The sequence below is a fragment of the Ptychodera flava genome, chromosome 12, assembly GCF_041260155.1.
Source record: "Ptychodera flava strain L36383 chromosome 12, AS_Pfla_20210202, whole genome shotgun sequence".
NCBI classification, from domain to species: Eukaryota; Metazoa; Hemichordata; class Enteropneusta; family Ptychoderidae; genus Ptychodera; species Ptychodera flava.
Window position 1 is genome coordinate 29,215,115 of NC_091939.1, and position 18,735 is coordinate 29,233,849.

The window sequence follows — 18,735 nt, forward strand, 5'->3', positions numbered from 1 at the left end:
AATGTTTCTCATATATGTTTTCATTTTATTTATTAATTTTGTAACTGTAGACTTGAACCAAGCGCGACAACAGGCGAAGTAGTTCTTGGCGAAACGGATATAACGAATATGACTGACAGATTTCCGTCTCCCACTCAAGATGCAAATCAGAATGTCAGTGAAGATCGGTATGAAACTGACCCTAAGAGCGTTACCTTGTTAAATGTTCAAGATGCGAATGTTGACTTTGAGGAAGAAGAGGAGGAGATGGCTGGGATGATCGTCTTGGATACGATAAATCTTGTTGAGGAGACACAAGTTGACGAGAATGATACTACAGCTGAGACTACTGTCGAGACAGAAACAAGCCTGACTCAAGACTCAGAAGTTACTGGCATAGTCAATTACAGCATGGTATGGAATCCCTCTTTTACATTAAAATACGTTCAGATTTCGTAAACATATTTTAGAAGAAGCACACTTTGTGCCATTGAATCGCCTGTAAAGTTGTCTTGTGAAAAAGTGTTATGTGATATCAAACTTAATTTACCATTGCAATGAGTGAATATAATTCACAATGAAAATAGGGAATTCAGTTGCAAAGCACTGGTACGATGAATTACACAATGACGCAAGACTTTATCCAAAGAGTCGAAATAAACCTAGAACTTATAGGAGATTTTAAACATTTTACATTTTAAAACCTTACAAGATGCTGATTTGCACAGTACAATGAGTCGCTTTCGAGTAGGTGTACTGAAACTGTGAATTGTATCAGGTAGACACTGAAATATTCCCTTGGAAGACAGAAGTTGAGTAATGTGCGAAACTACAGATCTGGAAAATGAAGAAGATTTGGCGATGAAATGCCCTCTTTTTGCGAATGATTAACAACAGTTGTTTAATAAGTTCAAAATGGACAATTAAAATGGTTATCTTTAAAAGTATTGCATGCACTAATTTAAATGACAGTACAAAAATCGCAAGTTGCACGATGTCTGAAAAATAGAGTACAGATAAGACAGCAACTACAACATTCTCCTAACACCTCTTTCTTTTGTCCTTTTTACATTTTGATTTTCCTGCCGTATTTTTGTCTTTATGTTACACTGTATGTTTTTCACTGCATAACCCGATTTAACTTCCCGGGAATTATTGTGTTAAATAACGATTTATTTGCGTTACTTATACTTTATGAACCTCAAGTTTAGCTGATGACAAACACTCGTCCTTATGGTTATGATAGTATAAGCCCATGAGAAAAACTGCAAGTAGCTCCCATTACTCTTGAAAGATTTTGATGTATAAACAGAGCCTTCGCTCCGATATATTAATTGTGTTTACTGTTGTGTCTTCAGGGTCATTTCTACAAAACATGCGATTAGTATGCGCCTATAATGGACCTTCAATATTGGCTATTGCAATACTAAAATAAAAAAAAATCTTGTCGACCGTTGCGAAAGTAGAAGAATGACAGAAACAAGTTGACAGTCACCATACTTGACAGTGAAATGCAGCTATGTTTAAAGAGCCTTTTCTGCAGAAATAAAGAAGACTGAATCATAACGCTGTCTTCATCTGATAGCATATAATAATTAGCAGCAACGAAATGGATACTTGTGAGAGAGCTGCGAGTGTGTAAAGTGCCCTTTTAAAATCGAACTGTTCAAATTTCTAATTAGCAGCAAATTCAATTGCAGTCAGAGGGGACAGACCCAAAGTTACTCTTCTGCCCCTTTAAAGCCGTTATTACAAGTTTTACAAGTTATTCCAACACAGTGGTCACTTCTCTCTCGTCGGTATCACCGTGAACACTCTTCAAATAATATATGTCATTTGTTACCTTTCAGGAAGCTGAAGGGGCACTAGCTGGCGACGTTGAGGAATGTGAAAGACCAGCAGATCTTGGATCGGAAACCCAAGCTTCAATGAATTGAAAGCTCATCAGGCTGACACCAGCAGAATGGCACAATCTGCCCTGTTATACAATACTCAGCTTTATGAATGTTTTAAAAATATAATTGAACATTAAGTAATTTATCCATGCTTGCCTTGTCAATGTATGAATATATTTGCCCAACTAAAGAGCAATTTACTCAAGTTGCATGTTGATTTTTCCTAACCCATACATTTCTCAACTATAGACAGCACATGTACCGTATTACTCGTAGAAATCTCACGCCGCATAAATTTCCTTTAATTTTAAATGAGAACGGAAATGCACACCAACGTTATGTACACAGGCAAAACCAAAAATACGTTAAAACGAATGATATTTTCATTGAAACTGCAATTCTTTTGATCGCCTTTTTAGTAAAAGTGTTGAGCGTAATATGTACTATCAATGTCTACACAGAGAACAAAGGACGGAAAATATGTATATTTTTGAAAACACGTAACAATCAAAGCATCGCCTGTAGTAGAGATTAGTGTGGCAATTGGTCAGACTCCCTGGGTAGGTTATAACTTTCAACACTGCGCTACACCGTCTTTGGGGCAATCGATGCACTATGTGATCTTCACACAATAACTGGTACTCGATTTTGGTATTTCCATCAAAATCCAATGGATTAAAACAAAATCAAGAGCAAAGTATTTTTGACCATTCTCGATTTTGTGAAGCGCCATAATAGACAGGAAACTAATCCATTTCTAGGCAATTATATAGCATATTTTTGAACTTGTACGGCAATAAACGCACTCTATTATTAAACTTCAGCTTAAGCCGTGTTATAAACTAGTTTCAATATAACTATGCGTCGACAATTACTTCAAAATCAAACATTGAATGGTGTGTGTTACGTGTTTTATCTATGTTCTTGGTCACATATAACATGACAAAGTCAGTTCTAACTTTGAACAAGACGTTTAATAAACTCCACCACTCAGCATGTGGTCGGCCATAGCAGCCCGACATGTACGCATGTGCAAATACAACTCAAAATGCAAATGATCAGGTCAGAGTTCATGAGTCCAATATTAGCTCCACTTTTAGCTTATATTGTTACAGTGTGAAAGTAAATGTATTTCTCACCAATGCATTGCTCGTTTTAGCTTGAGTCATTCCAATCTTAAACATAAACAAAGGAGAAACTACCACCTTATTCGTTCAAAACTAATTTAAAAAAGAAAGAGCAATGAATCTTCTCTAAAATGACAGAAAAAGTGTTCGTTATGGTTAATGCAGGAAATTTTAAGCATGACCGTAGAGAACGCAGTAAGAAGAACACGGCGGTCATTATATTTTTGTGTCAGTTCCCATAGGACAAATAAATTCTTGAAGTTAACATATCGTTTTGTATGGACAAAAACTTTCTTTTTTACTGCCACACTGTTGCACCCCATCACCTGTCATTAACAGAAACATACACAATGACACTGTGCTATTTGACAAACCACATTCACAATGGTCTCATATCATGGACACAATTAAATGTAAACTTACTTAATTTCCTCGGTGTTGACCAAGTGATCCCGAATCTGTTTTCAGTGATTGTTCAACTTGTTCAACATATTTCAGTTCTTTATCCATTGAGTTAACAACGCCCTTCATAGACCAAACACTGCACATAAGAGCATGTTTTACCATCGTTTTGGGACGGTCTAGCAACTAACGACACGCCAAACTTTACTACTCAGTAGACCGTCGCCACGAATGTGTGACACTGCTCAAACCAGACGAAGACATTAGTTCATGCTAATGACAATATAAGACATCGACAGCCAATTTTGCTCACGTCTAGCGCGTCTTTTAATTATTCATGGCGTCATAGCCCTTTATCCACTGCCAACAACGGTTCCGATAGCGAGTGCCTTGGTTGCTATAAGCCACGACTACAGCTGTTGACGAAACATGAAAACTTTATCATACAGTGACAACTAAGGGCAGGCTAGTAAGAACTTTGCACCCAGTCATACCCCTATTTCTTCATTGTGAAGTGAGTGTTTGTTCAGAATATACAGCTACAGAGTGTTTGAGGGCAGGTTTCAAAGATGTTGTAGGATAAGCGATTTCACATTTACGCCTGTTCAGGAAAAAAGAATGACAAAGTACGTGACATTTCTTGCTAAGTAAAGATAACGGGGTGTAAGCTTAATGTCGAGATAATAGCAATAACTTGTCATTGTATTTTTGGTCTTGATGACCTTTCCATTATTTGAATGAATAGAACCACCCACACAAGTTCCAAAGTTCTCTACGTAGAGTACGATCCGCTACACATCACCCTCCAAGTCATTCACCTGCGTCTAGTTGACAGCCAAACAATACACATATTTTCAATGACATTGTTTACATAGTACCTTAATCATGGAACTGAACATGATCCACATTGATAATACATTTCCATTCGGAATCACGCTAAACTCAGCGGCGAATCTTTAGCCGAAGGGAGGGAGCTGTCGTGCATCAGGGTGTCCCGTGATTTCTGCAGTGCACGTATCTTACTATGAGAGGTAAGTTAGCTGTCACGGTAATGTTGTCGTCTGTTCAGATTTCGACTGTCTTCGACTCAGGAATTGTATTATTACCATTTAAATGTTATTTACTAGTCTGCAACTTTCACGAGGGTAAGTTGTCGTGAACTCAATCATTGAGAATATATTCTGCCGATACATGTAGTTAACAGTTCTGACATGGCGACCTGTCCTATACAATGTCAATTATTAACCACCCAAACGCCAGTCGGACAATACCTTCGTTGTGAATTTTAACGCAGCTATATATAAGAGTTGCGTTTGTCAAAGCGATAAATTACTTTTCAGGGAGAAAAACATGTTCGGAGTTTCAATAAAAATTAAGTTATGAATAGAATATTAAATTTAAAAACGATGAAATTCATTAGTGCATACTGCAGTGTAGTACCATGTTTTGGAAACAGTCATGTAAAAGTCAAATTATAGTGTACTGTAAGAGTAAATTAGTCTGCGTTTTTCTATTTGAAGTCTTGCGCCTAAAGTTTATTCGGTTTAAGCTTCTAATACAATGCAAATTGCTTCTTCAGAAACGAACTTTACAGATGACTTAAAATGAAGGTCTGTTTCGAAACCGAAACAATACTTCAACTCTGGTTTTGCATCTGAAAATCCTGCCAGTGTATTTCAACTGTCCGATCCAACCTTTGATCGAACTACGGTACATAGAGTTGAAATTATACCAATTCGGACGTTTTCAAGCAAATGAGTAAGAAATATACAGCCCTCGACATGCCTCGACATGCCGACATGTCTGAGAGAAAATATATTGAGGACTGACAGTTAGCGATTCCGGCATTTGAAAAATACAATAAAGCATTGTGTCAAAGTCGGCAGCTGGGGCGAACAAAGCAGCAGCTGTAATTCTTGTCGCTCTTCCGGCATCACAGCTCAGTTAACTACCTCTCCATAAAGCTGTGGAATCCCTCCAGACGCAGCTTATGAATATATGAAGTATGCGCATCGTTAGTAACAAAATGCAATCTTGGTTCATGATCAACTAATGACACTGAAAAGTAATGAAAATAATCAGCACAGAGTACATGTTCGTTGTGGCACTCAGGGTGCCAGATTGTATCTCTGAATACGCCTTGGCCCCAAGTTTTGTTTTAATGAGATACCATCTGGTTTTCATTAAATGAAAACTTTGCCTACAGCGCAGAACAATTTTATATGAGTTTTTGGGAGGAATCGCTTAAGCATCCCATTTTTCGGTCAAAAATTAAAGCAACGCAAAGTCGGAGAGACTTCAGTACCGACAGTGACATGCTGTTGTCGCATTGCGTATGGCGATGATTATGGAAATTGTATCATGTTTAAAAAGCATAGCCAACATTAGTAGGAATTTCACAATTTTATTTCAAGACATATTATCTATATGTGTAAAGGATAGTAAAGTTATTAATTAAATATAACTAACAGCGGCCAAAGTACTTTAACAGAACGTCGAATCTGGGACTTAGCCAGAAATTACTCTGTGTCTACGATAAACATAACCTTTGGCAGTCAACAAGTCACGCAGAACCATTATTTTATTGTTGACCGGAAAATACATCATGTGAGCAACCTTATAACCTGTTGTCTAACGAAGTTTGCCGTGCCATGCAAAATTATAGAAACAGAGATCAAAGTTGTGATCGTAATATACTGTCATTCATTCAAGTGAATCGCCTTGGTGCATGCGACTAATAAGAATAAGCTTAGCACTTATCTCTGCTATATGTCTCTGTTTTCAAAACGAATTCTCGAGACAAACTCAAAGTCGATTGATTTCACCGAGCCTTATAGTGCTTGACCATCCATAATGGATAGCAGGGACATCTGATAAAAATGCATTACATCATATATTTCTACATGACTTCAGTATTGCATTTGAGAGGGGGTATTTGAACGTCATGCATTCTTATTTGCATTCACATTTGGCAATAGTTTGCATTTTACGAGTCATTCACATGCACGTAATGGACATATGTTTTTGAATCGTGCAATCGTCGGTGAAACTAAAAGGGTGGTCCTTAATCCCTAGTTCTTGCATTAGTTCCTGTTGAGACATTCAGTATTCGTAAGATGTCAGTCCTTTGTTTTCCACCCAAATTTTATCAAGTTGGTCAATTTACTTTTACATAAAGCTGAAAACAGCCTGCCCCTCTAAGTGATCTACAACAGTGTTGTTTGCCTTCCACCGTCCAAGCCGATATTTTAGGTTGCGTACGCTTCGTAACTGAAAAACTATAACTTTTGCTCAAATTTTACTGAAGGAAATTTCAACCATTCTCTTATTAGACCAATAACAAGTATCAGGGGTAACTTTGCAATTTTTGGTTACCGTATCACAGATACAAATTATCTTATTATTAATTATCGAATGTTATGTAGTAATTATTGTAGAAAATATCGGACCTTAACAGCAACAAACCTTTCTAAATCGATCGATTGATTTTCAGTCCTTTAAACGAAAGCAAATTTTGAAATTTAAGAAATACTCCCATGTTCAACCTTCAGTAATCATGAAAATTTATATGTTTTGAATAGGGTACGGTCCAGTCTTAGATACAAATCAAAGTAAGCTAGTACTATGTTTAGATCAGCTCGGGTAAACCATGGTAATGGTACTACAATTCTCACAGTAGTCTCTTAAGAGCTACAATTCGTGGTTCCTTCGCCAGAAATGTTGCATTCAACCCTTTGTTTAAAGTCGTTTTTCTGCCTCGAATGAGTAATAGTAATTCATCAAGGAAATCACACTTGTGATATGCTCGAAGGAGATATAGGTCATATTGTTATTACTCATGTCATAGTCAACCCCTGTTCGTTTTTGCAGATAATGGCGAATATTAAGTTTAAGTGCGGTCTGTCCATATTTATATTTATAAGCGTCATTCGGGTGACAAGCAAGTCGAATGAGTGTTTACGGGAAGGTAGGTAAAATATTGCCAAGTGTAGTGAGTAAATAGGCTTACATTTATTTGTTTGTGTGAGAGCAAGCCAGCGACGAGATTACGCCACTTTATACTCTGCACGCTTAAGGAATGCTGATTTAATACTAGATATTACAATTTTTCAGCAGCAATATCCTACTGTTGGCCTTGCATTTCTAGGAAAACATGATAAGATGTTATATTTCCCCATAATCGTTCATGCTTAATATTAAGGGCTATGCCTTTGGCTATAGATATTAAAAGCCAGTGGTTGTCGGGGAGGTCAATCTCTCCCGCGTGATTCAAATTCCATATACCATTTAATTAACTATAATCTTACAAATCGCCTCATAGTCATATAAAACTCCAAAGTAGTTAATAAAAATGAAGTAGTATTTTATACTCTCGTCACGTTAATTCTTTGATTTCAGGCGTAAGAGCTATTGATATTAACCAGATTTACGTGCCGCCAGGGTTCGATGTGTGTGTTGAGGAGGGTTCTACTTTAATGATCGACACTGGCATTGGCAGTGAAGTTGAAGATCAGATATGTTTTACTGAAAGCATGAAGAATGGTAAATGAACAGGGGCGTGGCCAGGTTCTTTACTTGCCTTGAATGATAACGATTAGTTGAACTGATTTGATGTCATATTGCATTGACAAAATACATTTTTATTTGGTTGAAGGGTTGTTTGGTCGGTTGGTTACGCTTGTCGGGTGTTATTTGTCAGTTGTAGGCTGCGAGTATGAGCTATCGATATACTTTTTTTTTTGTAATTTTCATTTATTTAATTGACTGCTCACATTTTATAACTAAAACATTCTATGTTAATTGCAGCAAAGATTTCATTCGGAAATTTATATAATTACTTGTTTGGCTTATACAAATGACTATATTTCAAATCGATCAAATGTATATTTTATAACGAAACTTGTAGAACATGTATGACCAAAGTTTGCGCATGTTGGTCCTGTCAGTATATGCATAAGTAACATAAAATGTGTATAATCGCTAGTGAGACATATTTTATGATTTCATGATGTAGAATTCGTACTGTGTACTGTTCTGATAGTAGAATAGTTTTTGAACATGAACATTTCATGAAGGGTCAAACTTTAGCGCTTTGCGCATGTCTTGCAAATAGGTTCTCGACAGCAGATAGCCTGTGTCCCGTCTTACAATCCTGAGATGACAAGCAATTCTTCTGGGTATTCCTTCAAGGTGATTAAAAACAATACCATAAGTTACAGATGGACATTGAAACTTTGGAACATAATGTCCAATCCTGGCAAAATTGACTGGTGGTTATCAGGGCATAATAGTGAATACGGGAGTATCACTATAACAATGCTAGGTAAGAAACTGATGGCTCTGACTTTCATGTTAACTTTCCCTTTAAAGAAAATTACCTACTTGTCGGATTTCCCAACAATTTTAAGGTATAGAGCGCGGTTAACAAGTGCAATAAATTTGATTAGCCATAGCGTCTTAACCGTGCAATAAAATATCGCTCAAATACAAAACTTTCCATATAAAGTTATTGTACCGCAAACACGTTTCTTACAATGACTCGAAACGACCCGTGATTTTTTGTCTATTTTCTCCGTAGATCGAAAGCTGGTGCATGCTAATGTTCGAGTGAGAGAAAAAGTGAATTTCTCCATAGTGAAGTACTTTACCGAAGAGAACATTAAGGATATTGGCTTTGACGGTCCCAGTGTATTTGGTATACACTACTTTGATCTTGAAATTGAAAGCGGTTCCGCCAAGGGATGCACGCAGTTCACTGACTTCTTGATATCCCCATTTTATGCTCACAAGTACCTATCAATAAATTTCTGGAATGTCGACTGCGGGAGGAGAGGGCAATACACACTTTCTGTAACTGACATTAACAGAAACCACAATATACTCGTCAGTTTATCCATAAACGGTATGTGTTACATACAGAAAACGATGTTACTTACAACAGAAACTAGACATAGTAAACTACATTTGAACTAATTAGATCTTACTTGAAGCAAAAAAGACAACACAATTAGGCGTAATACACATTAGAATATCTAATCACTGGCCTTAGGCAACAGATCACGTGATCGCAATTTGTTTTGTGATACGTATGCGTCAAAATCTACATTGACTTCAAGTAAAAGACAAATAGTTATTCGATAAATATTGCAATAATGTTGTGCGCCAATAATAGCCCATGAGTCATCGTTGTATTTCTTCTATCGGGTTTGGAAGAGAAAAACCAGAGCGACAACATAAACATGTAAAATACATAAAACATCTCCGTTGATAAAATACGACAATGCTTGAAGCAGCCGTCGCGACTTGCTTTAAGGATTAGCGCGCTTGCGCAGTGTACATGTACATAATATAAACTTATGAAGAAGTCAGCAAACCAGAGTATTGTAATCGATCATGAAAGTTATTAATAATATTTTAAACTTAAATGTCACTCTAAGCAACCCTTGAGCTCCGCCATGTTGTGTATAATGATTATATTTGTGCTTTTCAAAATAATATCACCTGAGCTGCATGATAAACCTTGTGAATATGTCTTCGGTCGAAGAGTAAAATCTACCTTAAAATTTTACATTAGTGTTCATTTACGCTTGCCACAGTATCACGTTTAATGCTATTATGTGTCACTTTACAGAAAATATAGAAGTAGATGGCAAGGTATTGAAAACACCGACATTCAGCTTTGACAAGACGAAAGTCATGTGCTCTGCGAACAAAAAGAAAATGAAAGTACTGTGGTTCGAAAATGGTGTACCGATACCAGAGGTATAGTCAGTCTTTGACATATTCGAAGTTTTCAATTAGTTTTTACTCTCAGAAAAATGCAAGATTTCTTAATGGACAACTTTACACATAATCTTATCTAATTGGTAGGATATCGAACTTTTGCAAACGCTTCATGTATATATCAAGATTTAGGCAGCGAAATTTGGCTCATGAATATTTTGTTTCATATTTACTGTCAGACGCTAAAAGTCGTGTTAAAGTCAGTGATAATTGCCGGAAGGGAATTACATGTAATTACATACTGTTTACAAAATATTGCTTAAAACGTTTCGTTTAAAGTACTTTGGTTTTCTACATAATTCAGCGGGGGAAAGGCGGTTATGGTATAGAGCGTACTGACAACTCGAGTATTCTAACCATTGAATACATAGACCTGAAGCCTAATTGTACAATGGAATATATGTGTTGGGTATCTACGGACTGTAGTGAAGGCAAAAACAGAACAATTAGCGTTAACATCTCAGGTAAGTTTACCGAAATCATTGCTTGTCTGCTTATCAAATAGGAAGACATTAACAATGGGCAGAGTTCAAGAAACCTAAGGAAATTTTTTCTGAGCAATTTTTACGAAGGCGACAGAAAAGAAACATCGGACAACAATCACTATTAAAAAGGGTTTTACACTATGTTTCTCATGTTGATGAACGCAAAATAACCAAAATGATAAAATTAATTATGTACAAAATGCACATAAAGATCAGCTGACCATCTGAAGTAGTATACAAGAAACTATATCGAAATCGATCGCTTTGCTTTAATCTCAATAGAGGGCATGCATCCTCAAATATCCCAGCAACTAAAGAAAGTAATCAAGGTGGTTTATCTGACATTTTCACAGTTCTCTAACAAAATACCATTCCTTGTGTTTAGATATCACAGTATGCCCTCCTTGCAATCGCAGTATTGAGTGTCCGACAGAAGGTGAGTCGACCCCTGAAAATCAACGTTATATAAAAAGTTAAAGCTGAAGAGGTAATTGCAAAAGTGATATGATGGCACATTTCCGTATTGAAATTTAAACAGCGGTTATTAATAATGTGATAAATATGCAGTATTATAAAAAAGGTGATCTTGAAGGGCGGTCCTCAAAACCTGTTTCTTGCCACAGTGCTTGATGACAGTCACTCTTTATGAGGTTCAATATTTTGTTCACATGTAAAATATGTTTTAGGTTAATCAATTTTTTCGCAAATAAAGTGATAAAAAACCTGCCACTTTAATTTTTGAGTTTCAGGTGCTCTTGTTATACATGTTTATAAATGTGAAAGATGTAGTGATAAACACGCAAAATATGCGTTCGCGACGTTCTATGCGAGAATTGTTGGCCCCTTCTCTGCTTGCGACAGGCGTTGTTCTATCCATGAGGTACTTTTACTTGTCACAATGATGTTCAGTAGTTACTAAAACTCAAACACATGTATCAGATAGGCAGATTATATTGAGAATACTGAGAAACAAATGTCTATGACAGAAAAGAACGAATTTTTAAATTTTACCTGATCAATTTCAGCTTGTTTAAACACCAGAGAGACGATCGATTATTCGGGTGAGTAAACTTTGAAGACATCATATTCCATGAGTAAACATAATCGTGACAAAAGATATTCTTAGAGGGTAGTCTTGACTCAGAAAATTAAACAGTTTGTATTTTCAATAGAACTTTCCCTTTTCAGAGCGTTGTTAAATTGATTCGTGATTGTAAAATTTATGTACCGGGCAATCTCCATATGCTTTAGTGTAGACACCAGGGTTTCCGGCGCTGAATTTCTGTCTCGTGCTCGGACTCGGTGCAATTAGTGTTTTTACAAAGCGTAATTAAGTAACTGAACATGTTTCTCTGGCGACTTTGTCACGAAATTAATTTCCCATATAAAACAAAGAAAAACACTAAAACTATTCATTATGTTTAAAATGCATATATTTGTTTCAGCGTCTTATGACCACACAGAGATATATTCAACAAATTCCACACTCTGCATAAATACAGGACGTAAGTGATACATCTTTATTTAATCTACCCATTATCGAAGTTTACTGCATAGTCTTGTTAGCCTTTGAACAAGTTCTAACGAGTGTTTACAATGCTGATTAAAGGGTTTCAATTCTGAAAAGCACTGTATCAAGTTGTTTTTGCATCGCCGCATCGCGCAAAATTTGAGGTTAACTACTGCGGCATCCAAATGCTTTACGTCAATCCTAAGTTCTTCCACACTGCAGACCCCAGTTCACTTATATATTCCCCAACCTCCTTTATATGAAAACTTTCCGATACGATCCGAAAAAGGTATTTCGAATTTATGTTGATCAACTTGTCTGATCTGTGAAATTAAATAAAAGATGTCAACGAACTTAGTTGATGGGTGCCCGCATTCTTCAGTTTATCATAAATTAACTAAAATATGAAGGCAACTCTTAAACTAATGAGTTATAATGTTATCGAATACAAAACCATGGCTAGGTCTCTGCCCAGGCGCTTATACATCAGAATATATCTCAGAAAGCGCGTGTCTAACCGTGGCTGTACGTGGTTGAGAGTCTCTTTACACCATATATTTACTAAAAATTCTCCTCTATCGTGGCTATAGATCACAAGGATGACACATACCATACTTCGATGTCTACCGACATTACAAAAGAAACAAAAGTATAAATATTGATTTCGCCGCGCGTGGCAAGCTACATATGTTGTTGACTCACGCTAGAAATAAATTAAAACGATATTCAACAGTTCAATATGACGAGTGGTTACGACATATACGAAATTGAGGGAAATAACACGCTGGTTTTCTCTATGTAAATAATTTCACACCAGGTGGATGTTTAACTGTTTGAACTAGTTCCGCCATATTGTAGATCCAGTGCTGATATTTCTGGTGCCTATTTTGTCATAGTCCCTATCGAATGGAAATGCGTGGGATTTATAAGGTCAAAGAACGTTAATCGCTTGGATGACTCTGAAATGTTAGAAAAGAAATTATAGTATATCATGCTACCATGCGCCATTCTGATTGGACGAGAGCTCGTTCCACCGATGCTAAAATACTGTTTTAGCACTGATAGCAGTGCTAAAACGGGCCCCTAAACTAGCATTTTCGGAAATGCCCGGTCGGTGCATTTGAACGTACCTATCTAAACCATAGACCCTCGAAAAGACCGAAACTGTTTCAAACAGTCCACTTTGTTTCAAAGACTGAAGACCGAATTTTGATACACAGATAAAGTGCTGGTCTGTAACTCACCTCTTGGTGTAAATAAGTTGGGATCGATGATGAAAGACATCTCTGAAGCAGCACGTTTGGGGTATGATGCACACAAATATTAGGGCGACAGCGCACCATGCACTTTGCGGGAGTCGAGACGCGATATATCCTAGTACCGCTCTTTAAAATGAAGATAGTATTCGTTCATACACAAATAAATTGACACTTCCTCACAGTAACGGTATGTCAGATATTATTAACCAAAGTTTGGGCTATAACAGATCGGGATGTCCTCACGATGTAGACCAAGAAGTTCAAAATAACAATGGGGTGACTCCTGGCGACTGCGACGATATTTGACATCAAATGCAACGAGCAGTGTCAGCGTCCAGCTCTCCCTGCATCGGGCAACACACTCAGAATCTGCACAACTGTTCATCACAGTTGCAGTCATCGCAAGTCTGGATTATTTTCAAACTGCTTGTTTTCTGGTACAATTAACGTTCAAATTATCCATCAAATATAGATCCTGTAACTTCACAGTGTCACCACTGAATGTCGCGACGGTATGCGGTACAGAATGAGACAAATCTATTTTTAGTATGCCAAAAAGCCAGGACTATTGTTCTTATGTAAATTTACGAAAAAAATAGTTACTTTTTTCTTTTGATTTGAACTCGTGACCCATTTTCTGTGTGAGTGCAGCAGGTATTTTGACAAGTATTTCGTGTTGCATGCGAATAAAATGCAATGTCGATATGGACGTAATGCGTATTTATCGTAGAATACTGTGTGCCTGTACGGAATCCCAACTTATAAAAATGCTCGGTCTCGGGCGCAGAATTTCTGACGTTCGATCTCTCAGACGTCCGTTTTCTACATTTGGCGCTTAGAATGATGAAAATACACAAGTAAGACAACAAATACACGCAAGTTGATATAATATAATAGCAATAACCCCCTTCGCAGTCGGGTATACACTCGATTTTGGTACAATTCGCTCCATATAGCACTCGCCTATCGGCTCGTGCTATATGTCGCGCATTGTACCAAAATCTCGTGTATACCCTCCTGCGGCGGGGGTTATTGTTTAATACCAACATAGTACAATTATAGAAACATGACATAATAATATTCAGCGCGATCGAACCTATTTAGTGAACAAAGATTATCGTATGTTTGACCAATGTTCGTCTCAACGAAAGACCAACTTTGTACGGATGATTTTTATGATCATAAAACTTCTTGTCAAGTATACATACCGAACTTCAGGATAACAAAAACATCTATAATTCCAGATAGCAAAACATAGGCGAGAGAATAGCTAGTATAATTTGCAAATAATTTACGTCATTAAATACTCGTATATTTCATAATATTTTATATAAAGACAGATGATAAGAAACACTTTTTATTCAATTCCATCTTCTTGGATTATTCATAAACATTTCTGGTTGAACGACAGTTTCTCATTTAGTATTTCACTTGGATTTTACCCAAAAGGGAGTCTTGCGTCGTTATACGTCGGGCCTTACATAATGCATCTTTGTTTTATTCCTAGATGAAGAATGCCTTCTTTGGTCTTTGATGGTCTTTGTCATCACTAACATGCTGTGGATCATAGTATTATGTTGTGTGAAATTTTATGGTCGGTTGAAGGTAAAGAATTTCTGTTTGCACTTTCAATTAGTATTCACGTCTTTACACACGATTTTGAGTTCTACTCTTTACCTCATGTAACTTAACTTCAAAAACAGAACACGATAGTAGTATCAGACGAGACAGTGGTGCCCTTGCAAATTGCACTGATTATCTTCATCTCCGATTATCGCACTGATTGATCGTTGACGTCAGTTTCTCTGTGCGTGTACATATTTTTGAAAAAGTGTAATTAAACCAGCATTGAGGGTACATTAAGTAATTACAGGGGATGGATGGTGACCTTAAGTTTTTTCCCATGCCACGATATAGTAAAATATGATTCATATGTAGCCATCCCCGACTTTCCAAGTTCTAAAATCTTACACCCCACCTCTTAACTTACATGAGAATAGGTGTCAAAAAACAACTTAGTCAAGTCGATAGATAAATGCTATCGGAGATGGTATCACCCACTTATGTTCCATCATAAACCTGGATTGCAATGAATGTCAGACTCTCATAACAGCAGTAGGACAGGCAGAGAATATTTCGACTCTACGAACACTGTCGACATAACTTACAGTAGAATTGGATTTCATTTTAGAATAACTGAAAGTTCGTTCTGTAACATGACTTCGTATATTTTGTTGACTAAGGTCAGTGTATTTCTTTTAAATTGCATATATTACCACTATAAACTGGGATTTTGTGAGTTTTATTGTCATCTCCGTACATGTCTCGACCATTAGTAATTATCTGTTTTACATACACACATATTAATATCGTTGTCATGTCTGTTCATGCAGGTTTATAATATTTTGACATTGGATTTTCGTTTAGCACTGTTGTGTACAAGGATGTCCTTTTGTATTAGTGTATCACTTTCTAACCAATTTCTAACGACATATTGCTTTCAGAAGATCCGTTATCATAAACCTCAAGAGCAAAACAGTGAAATCGAATTATACGACCAACAAGGAAAAGAAGACAATTAGTATACTGGAGACGGAAGAGAAAGGCTGTTGTTCTAATACTGTCGAGAAGGCTATTATAAGTACAAGGTGTGGCAATTCGGGAGGGCAATAAGTTGAGCTGGAAAAATGCTTACTTTTGTAATATATTAGAAGACAAAACCGGTACCAAAGGGAACAAAGTCTTGTTTTGCGAGGATATTAATGAAGAAGCCGCAGTCACAGGAAAATAATTTTGTATTATTTCATCCTCTTAGATTTGTAAATTTAAAAGATTGTGTCAGGCGTCCGATTGTCTAGCCAGGAAATGTATCAATTACTCAATAGATTACAATTTTAATAGAAAACAAAAGGCTGCGACAACTCCATAATACTCTGATAGTCTGATACTAGTTTAATTTTGACCCCGGCCTTTAACAAGGAAGAACAGTCGCTAGGGTCTATGGGAAAAAGAACTGGCATGACAGCGCATTGCACGTAGTTGTGCGTATTGTTAAAACGTTTGACAGAGTTGTCCTTTTATCATATTTGTTTTTAGCTGCAGAAGATTATGACTGTGCCAGGAACGGAGACGGGTTAAACAGTTTGATGATAAGCCAGGCTGACAAGTTTGTCTTAATGCTCGGTGTGTTCTTTGACAGACACTTGTTAAAATCGCTGCTTCAGCACATCAAGTGCCACTTCTACTTATCCTTGAAGCTATTTTTAGTAACTTTGTCTTTGAAACATAATTTTACATCATTGATCAGTTGCTTCCGGGATACATCTTTCTTGAACGCATCACTTTATCTTTCCTCGGAGTATTTTGAATGTGATTTTCCAAGACTGTGTTAAGTGGTCAGATGAGAACCCCCATGTGCAGTCCGGCTTACTGAGACGGGGATGTCTCAACAAGCCAAAAATACCGTGGTTCGAGTGAGTTGCGACAAAACGACGTTTTAATTTTTTTAGGATGAACGACACAAACAATTTTGAGTGAATGTAATCTGGTACGACAGATGATTTCATCCCTAACTTTCGATGGAAAACATTATCATGGATGAGGTGAGTTAGCATCCAGAAACCATCCACGAGTGAAGGCTATAGCTGCCAAGACAGTTCTGTTAGTAATGTCGCTAATTATTATTTAATTTATCGATTTGACAATCAATGCAATGGTAAAGGCGCAAACGTAAGGAATGCACAGGATTAAATACACTCTTTCTTTTCTCATTCGTTGCATTCGATATGTGATTATAATAGCTCCGAGGAAATGTTTAAATGCTTAGATTTCTTCATCTTCAGTCCGCTTGCCCGTGCCCAGGTTTGTGTCAATCCGACTGATAGTATACAAAGCTGTAGTCGTGTTTGCTGTCTGACTTTGGGTTCGCAAACAAATATATAAGAGAGAGAGAGAGAGAGAGAGAGAGAGAGAGAGAGAGAGGAGAGAGAGAGAGAGAGAGAGAGAGAGAGAGAGAGAGAGAGACGGGGGGAAGAGAGTATGCATACCTTGGTACCATTGGTAAATTTACACTTAAATGTACATGTAAACAAAATAGATCATTTATCAATATAGCAAAATTACAATAGCGCCAAAATGCATGTCATTTCAGCACCAGCATACAAATTGAAATAGTGCAAAGAAATGTAACAATCAAATGTATCATTAAGTCTCGTCTGAGTAAATACTTTGACTTAGCCATGTGATTCTCCATGGATTCACCATAACAAAATGAATAGAACATGAGCATTATATACTAGAAATCCATGTACATTTCAATACTGTAACAATATGTTTAGGTACAAATCGATCTATGCTTTATCTTGCGTGGTGTAACATCGTTTGTTGTTCCCATGGTCATACCTGATGCAGTTTACGGTTCCAACCTGTATACATTTGTTACGAAATGAGATGCACTGTTTGCCGTTAGTAAAATATCTGAATTTTGGTAAACGTCGTATGTTGAAGCACATGCTTGACTTCTTGAAATCACTATACATGTATGGAAGGAGCTGTTAGCTGAAAAGTGCAGGCAGCGTTTATTAGCAGGATACACCTTTTGATAAGAGGTACATTTATTCTCTTGGTTACTTTCCGAGAAAATATCGAGAACTAGTAAGCGAACAAAGAATGTGAAAATGAACGTCGCCTGTGTCGCAAAACTATGTTATTTTGGGATATTTGCCCTCTTCTTTTAGTAAATTGGGAGGCAGCTATGTCCTCCAGGTATATTCGTTGAGTTAGAAGGGAAATTCGTGTATTTCCCATTTCACATAGTTTATTCATTCTCTGATTTGTTTTCATATTTCAGTCCAAGTTTGTTGTTTTCAATTTTGACTGTCCTGTATTCAATTTATTCAATGCACGAAAATCCATATGGATGTGTTGTGTTTGAAATAGAATGAACATATGAACAGATGATGATGATAATGGTGATGATGATAATGGATAACTACTGACAAATACATTTAAACAAAAAACGCATAAAAATAACACTGGCTGCAAAATGTCTTTTATTCGTCTATAAATTCAATACTTACAAAATATGTAGTTATTTTGTATGTGAACTTCATTTGGTTAAATGCGTTGATCAGGTGTTAAGCGGTCGAAAGTATTGCCTAGATTATTGCAAAGGTTATTGACAGTAGACACCAAATTATGTTAGAATCATCAAATCTACAGTCAAAATTTACTAGAACTAATAATTTGCTCTTGCCAATGTAATTTCAATAGCCTTAAGGTCGCGTTGAAGTTCGA

General features: G+C 36.8%; 2 protein-coding genes across 3 annotated transcripts; both read left to right on the plus strand.

Moving 5' to 3' along the window:
* Positions 1-59: 59 nt before the first annotated feature.
* On the plus strand, positions 60-2,697 carry LOC139145570 (uncharacterized). Its single transcript, XM_070716802.1, has 2 exons — positions 60-393; positions 1,830-2,697. Exons 1-2 carry the CDS (start codon positions 109-111, stop codon positions 1,914-1,916), a joined length of 372 nt encoding a protein of 123 aa, XP_070572903.1. The 5' UTR covers positions 60-108; the 3' UTR covers positions 1,917-2,697.
* Positions 2,698-4,160: 1,463 nt separating this feature from the next.
* On the plus strand, positions 4,161-18,518 carry LOC139146164 (uncharacterized). 2 transcript variants are annotated; one of them, XM_070717575.1, is made up of 12 exons: positions 4,161-4,434; positions 7,274-7,370; positions 7,802-7,945; positions 8,517-8,726; positions 8,982-9,305; positions 10,035-10,165; positions 10,491-10,650; positions 11,057-11,107; positions 11,697-11,732; positions 12,117-12,176; positions 14,948-15,045; positions 15,945-18,518. In XM_070717575.1, exons 2-12 carry the CDS (start codon positions 7,277-7,279, stop codon positions 16,020-16,022), a joined length of 1,386 nt encoding a protein of 461 aa, XP_070573676.1. In that variant the 5' UTR covers positions 4,161-4,434; positions 7,274-7,276; the 3' UTR covers positions 16,023-18,518. The 2 variants fall into 2 exon arrangements, with proteins under 2 accessions (XP_070573676.1, XP_070573677.1); XM_070717576.1 differs by having other exon boundaries at positions 4,187-4,434; positions 15,948-17,209.
* The last annotated feature ends 217 nt before the right edge of the window (positions 18,519-18,735 follow it).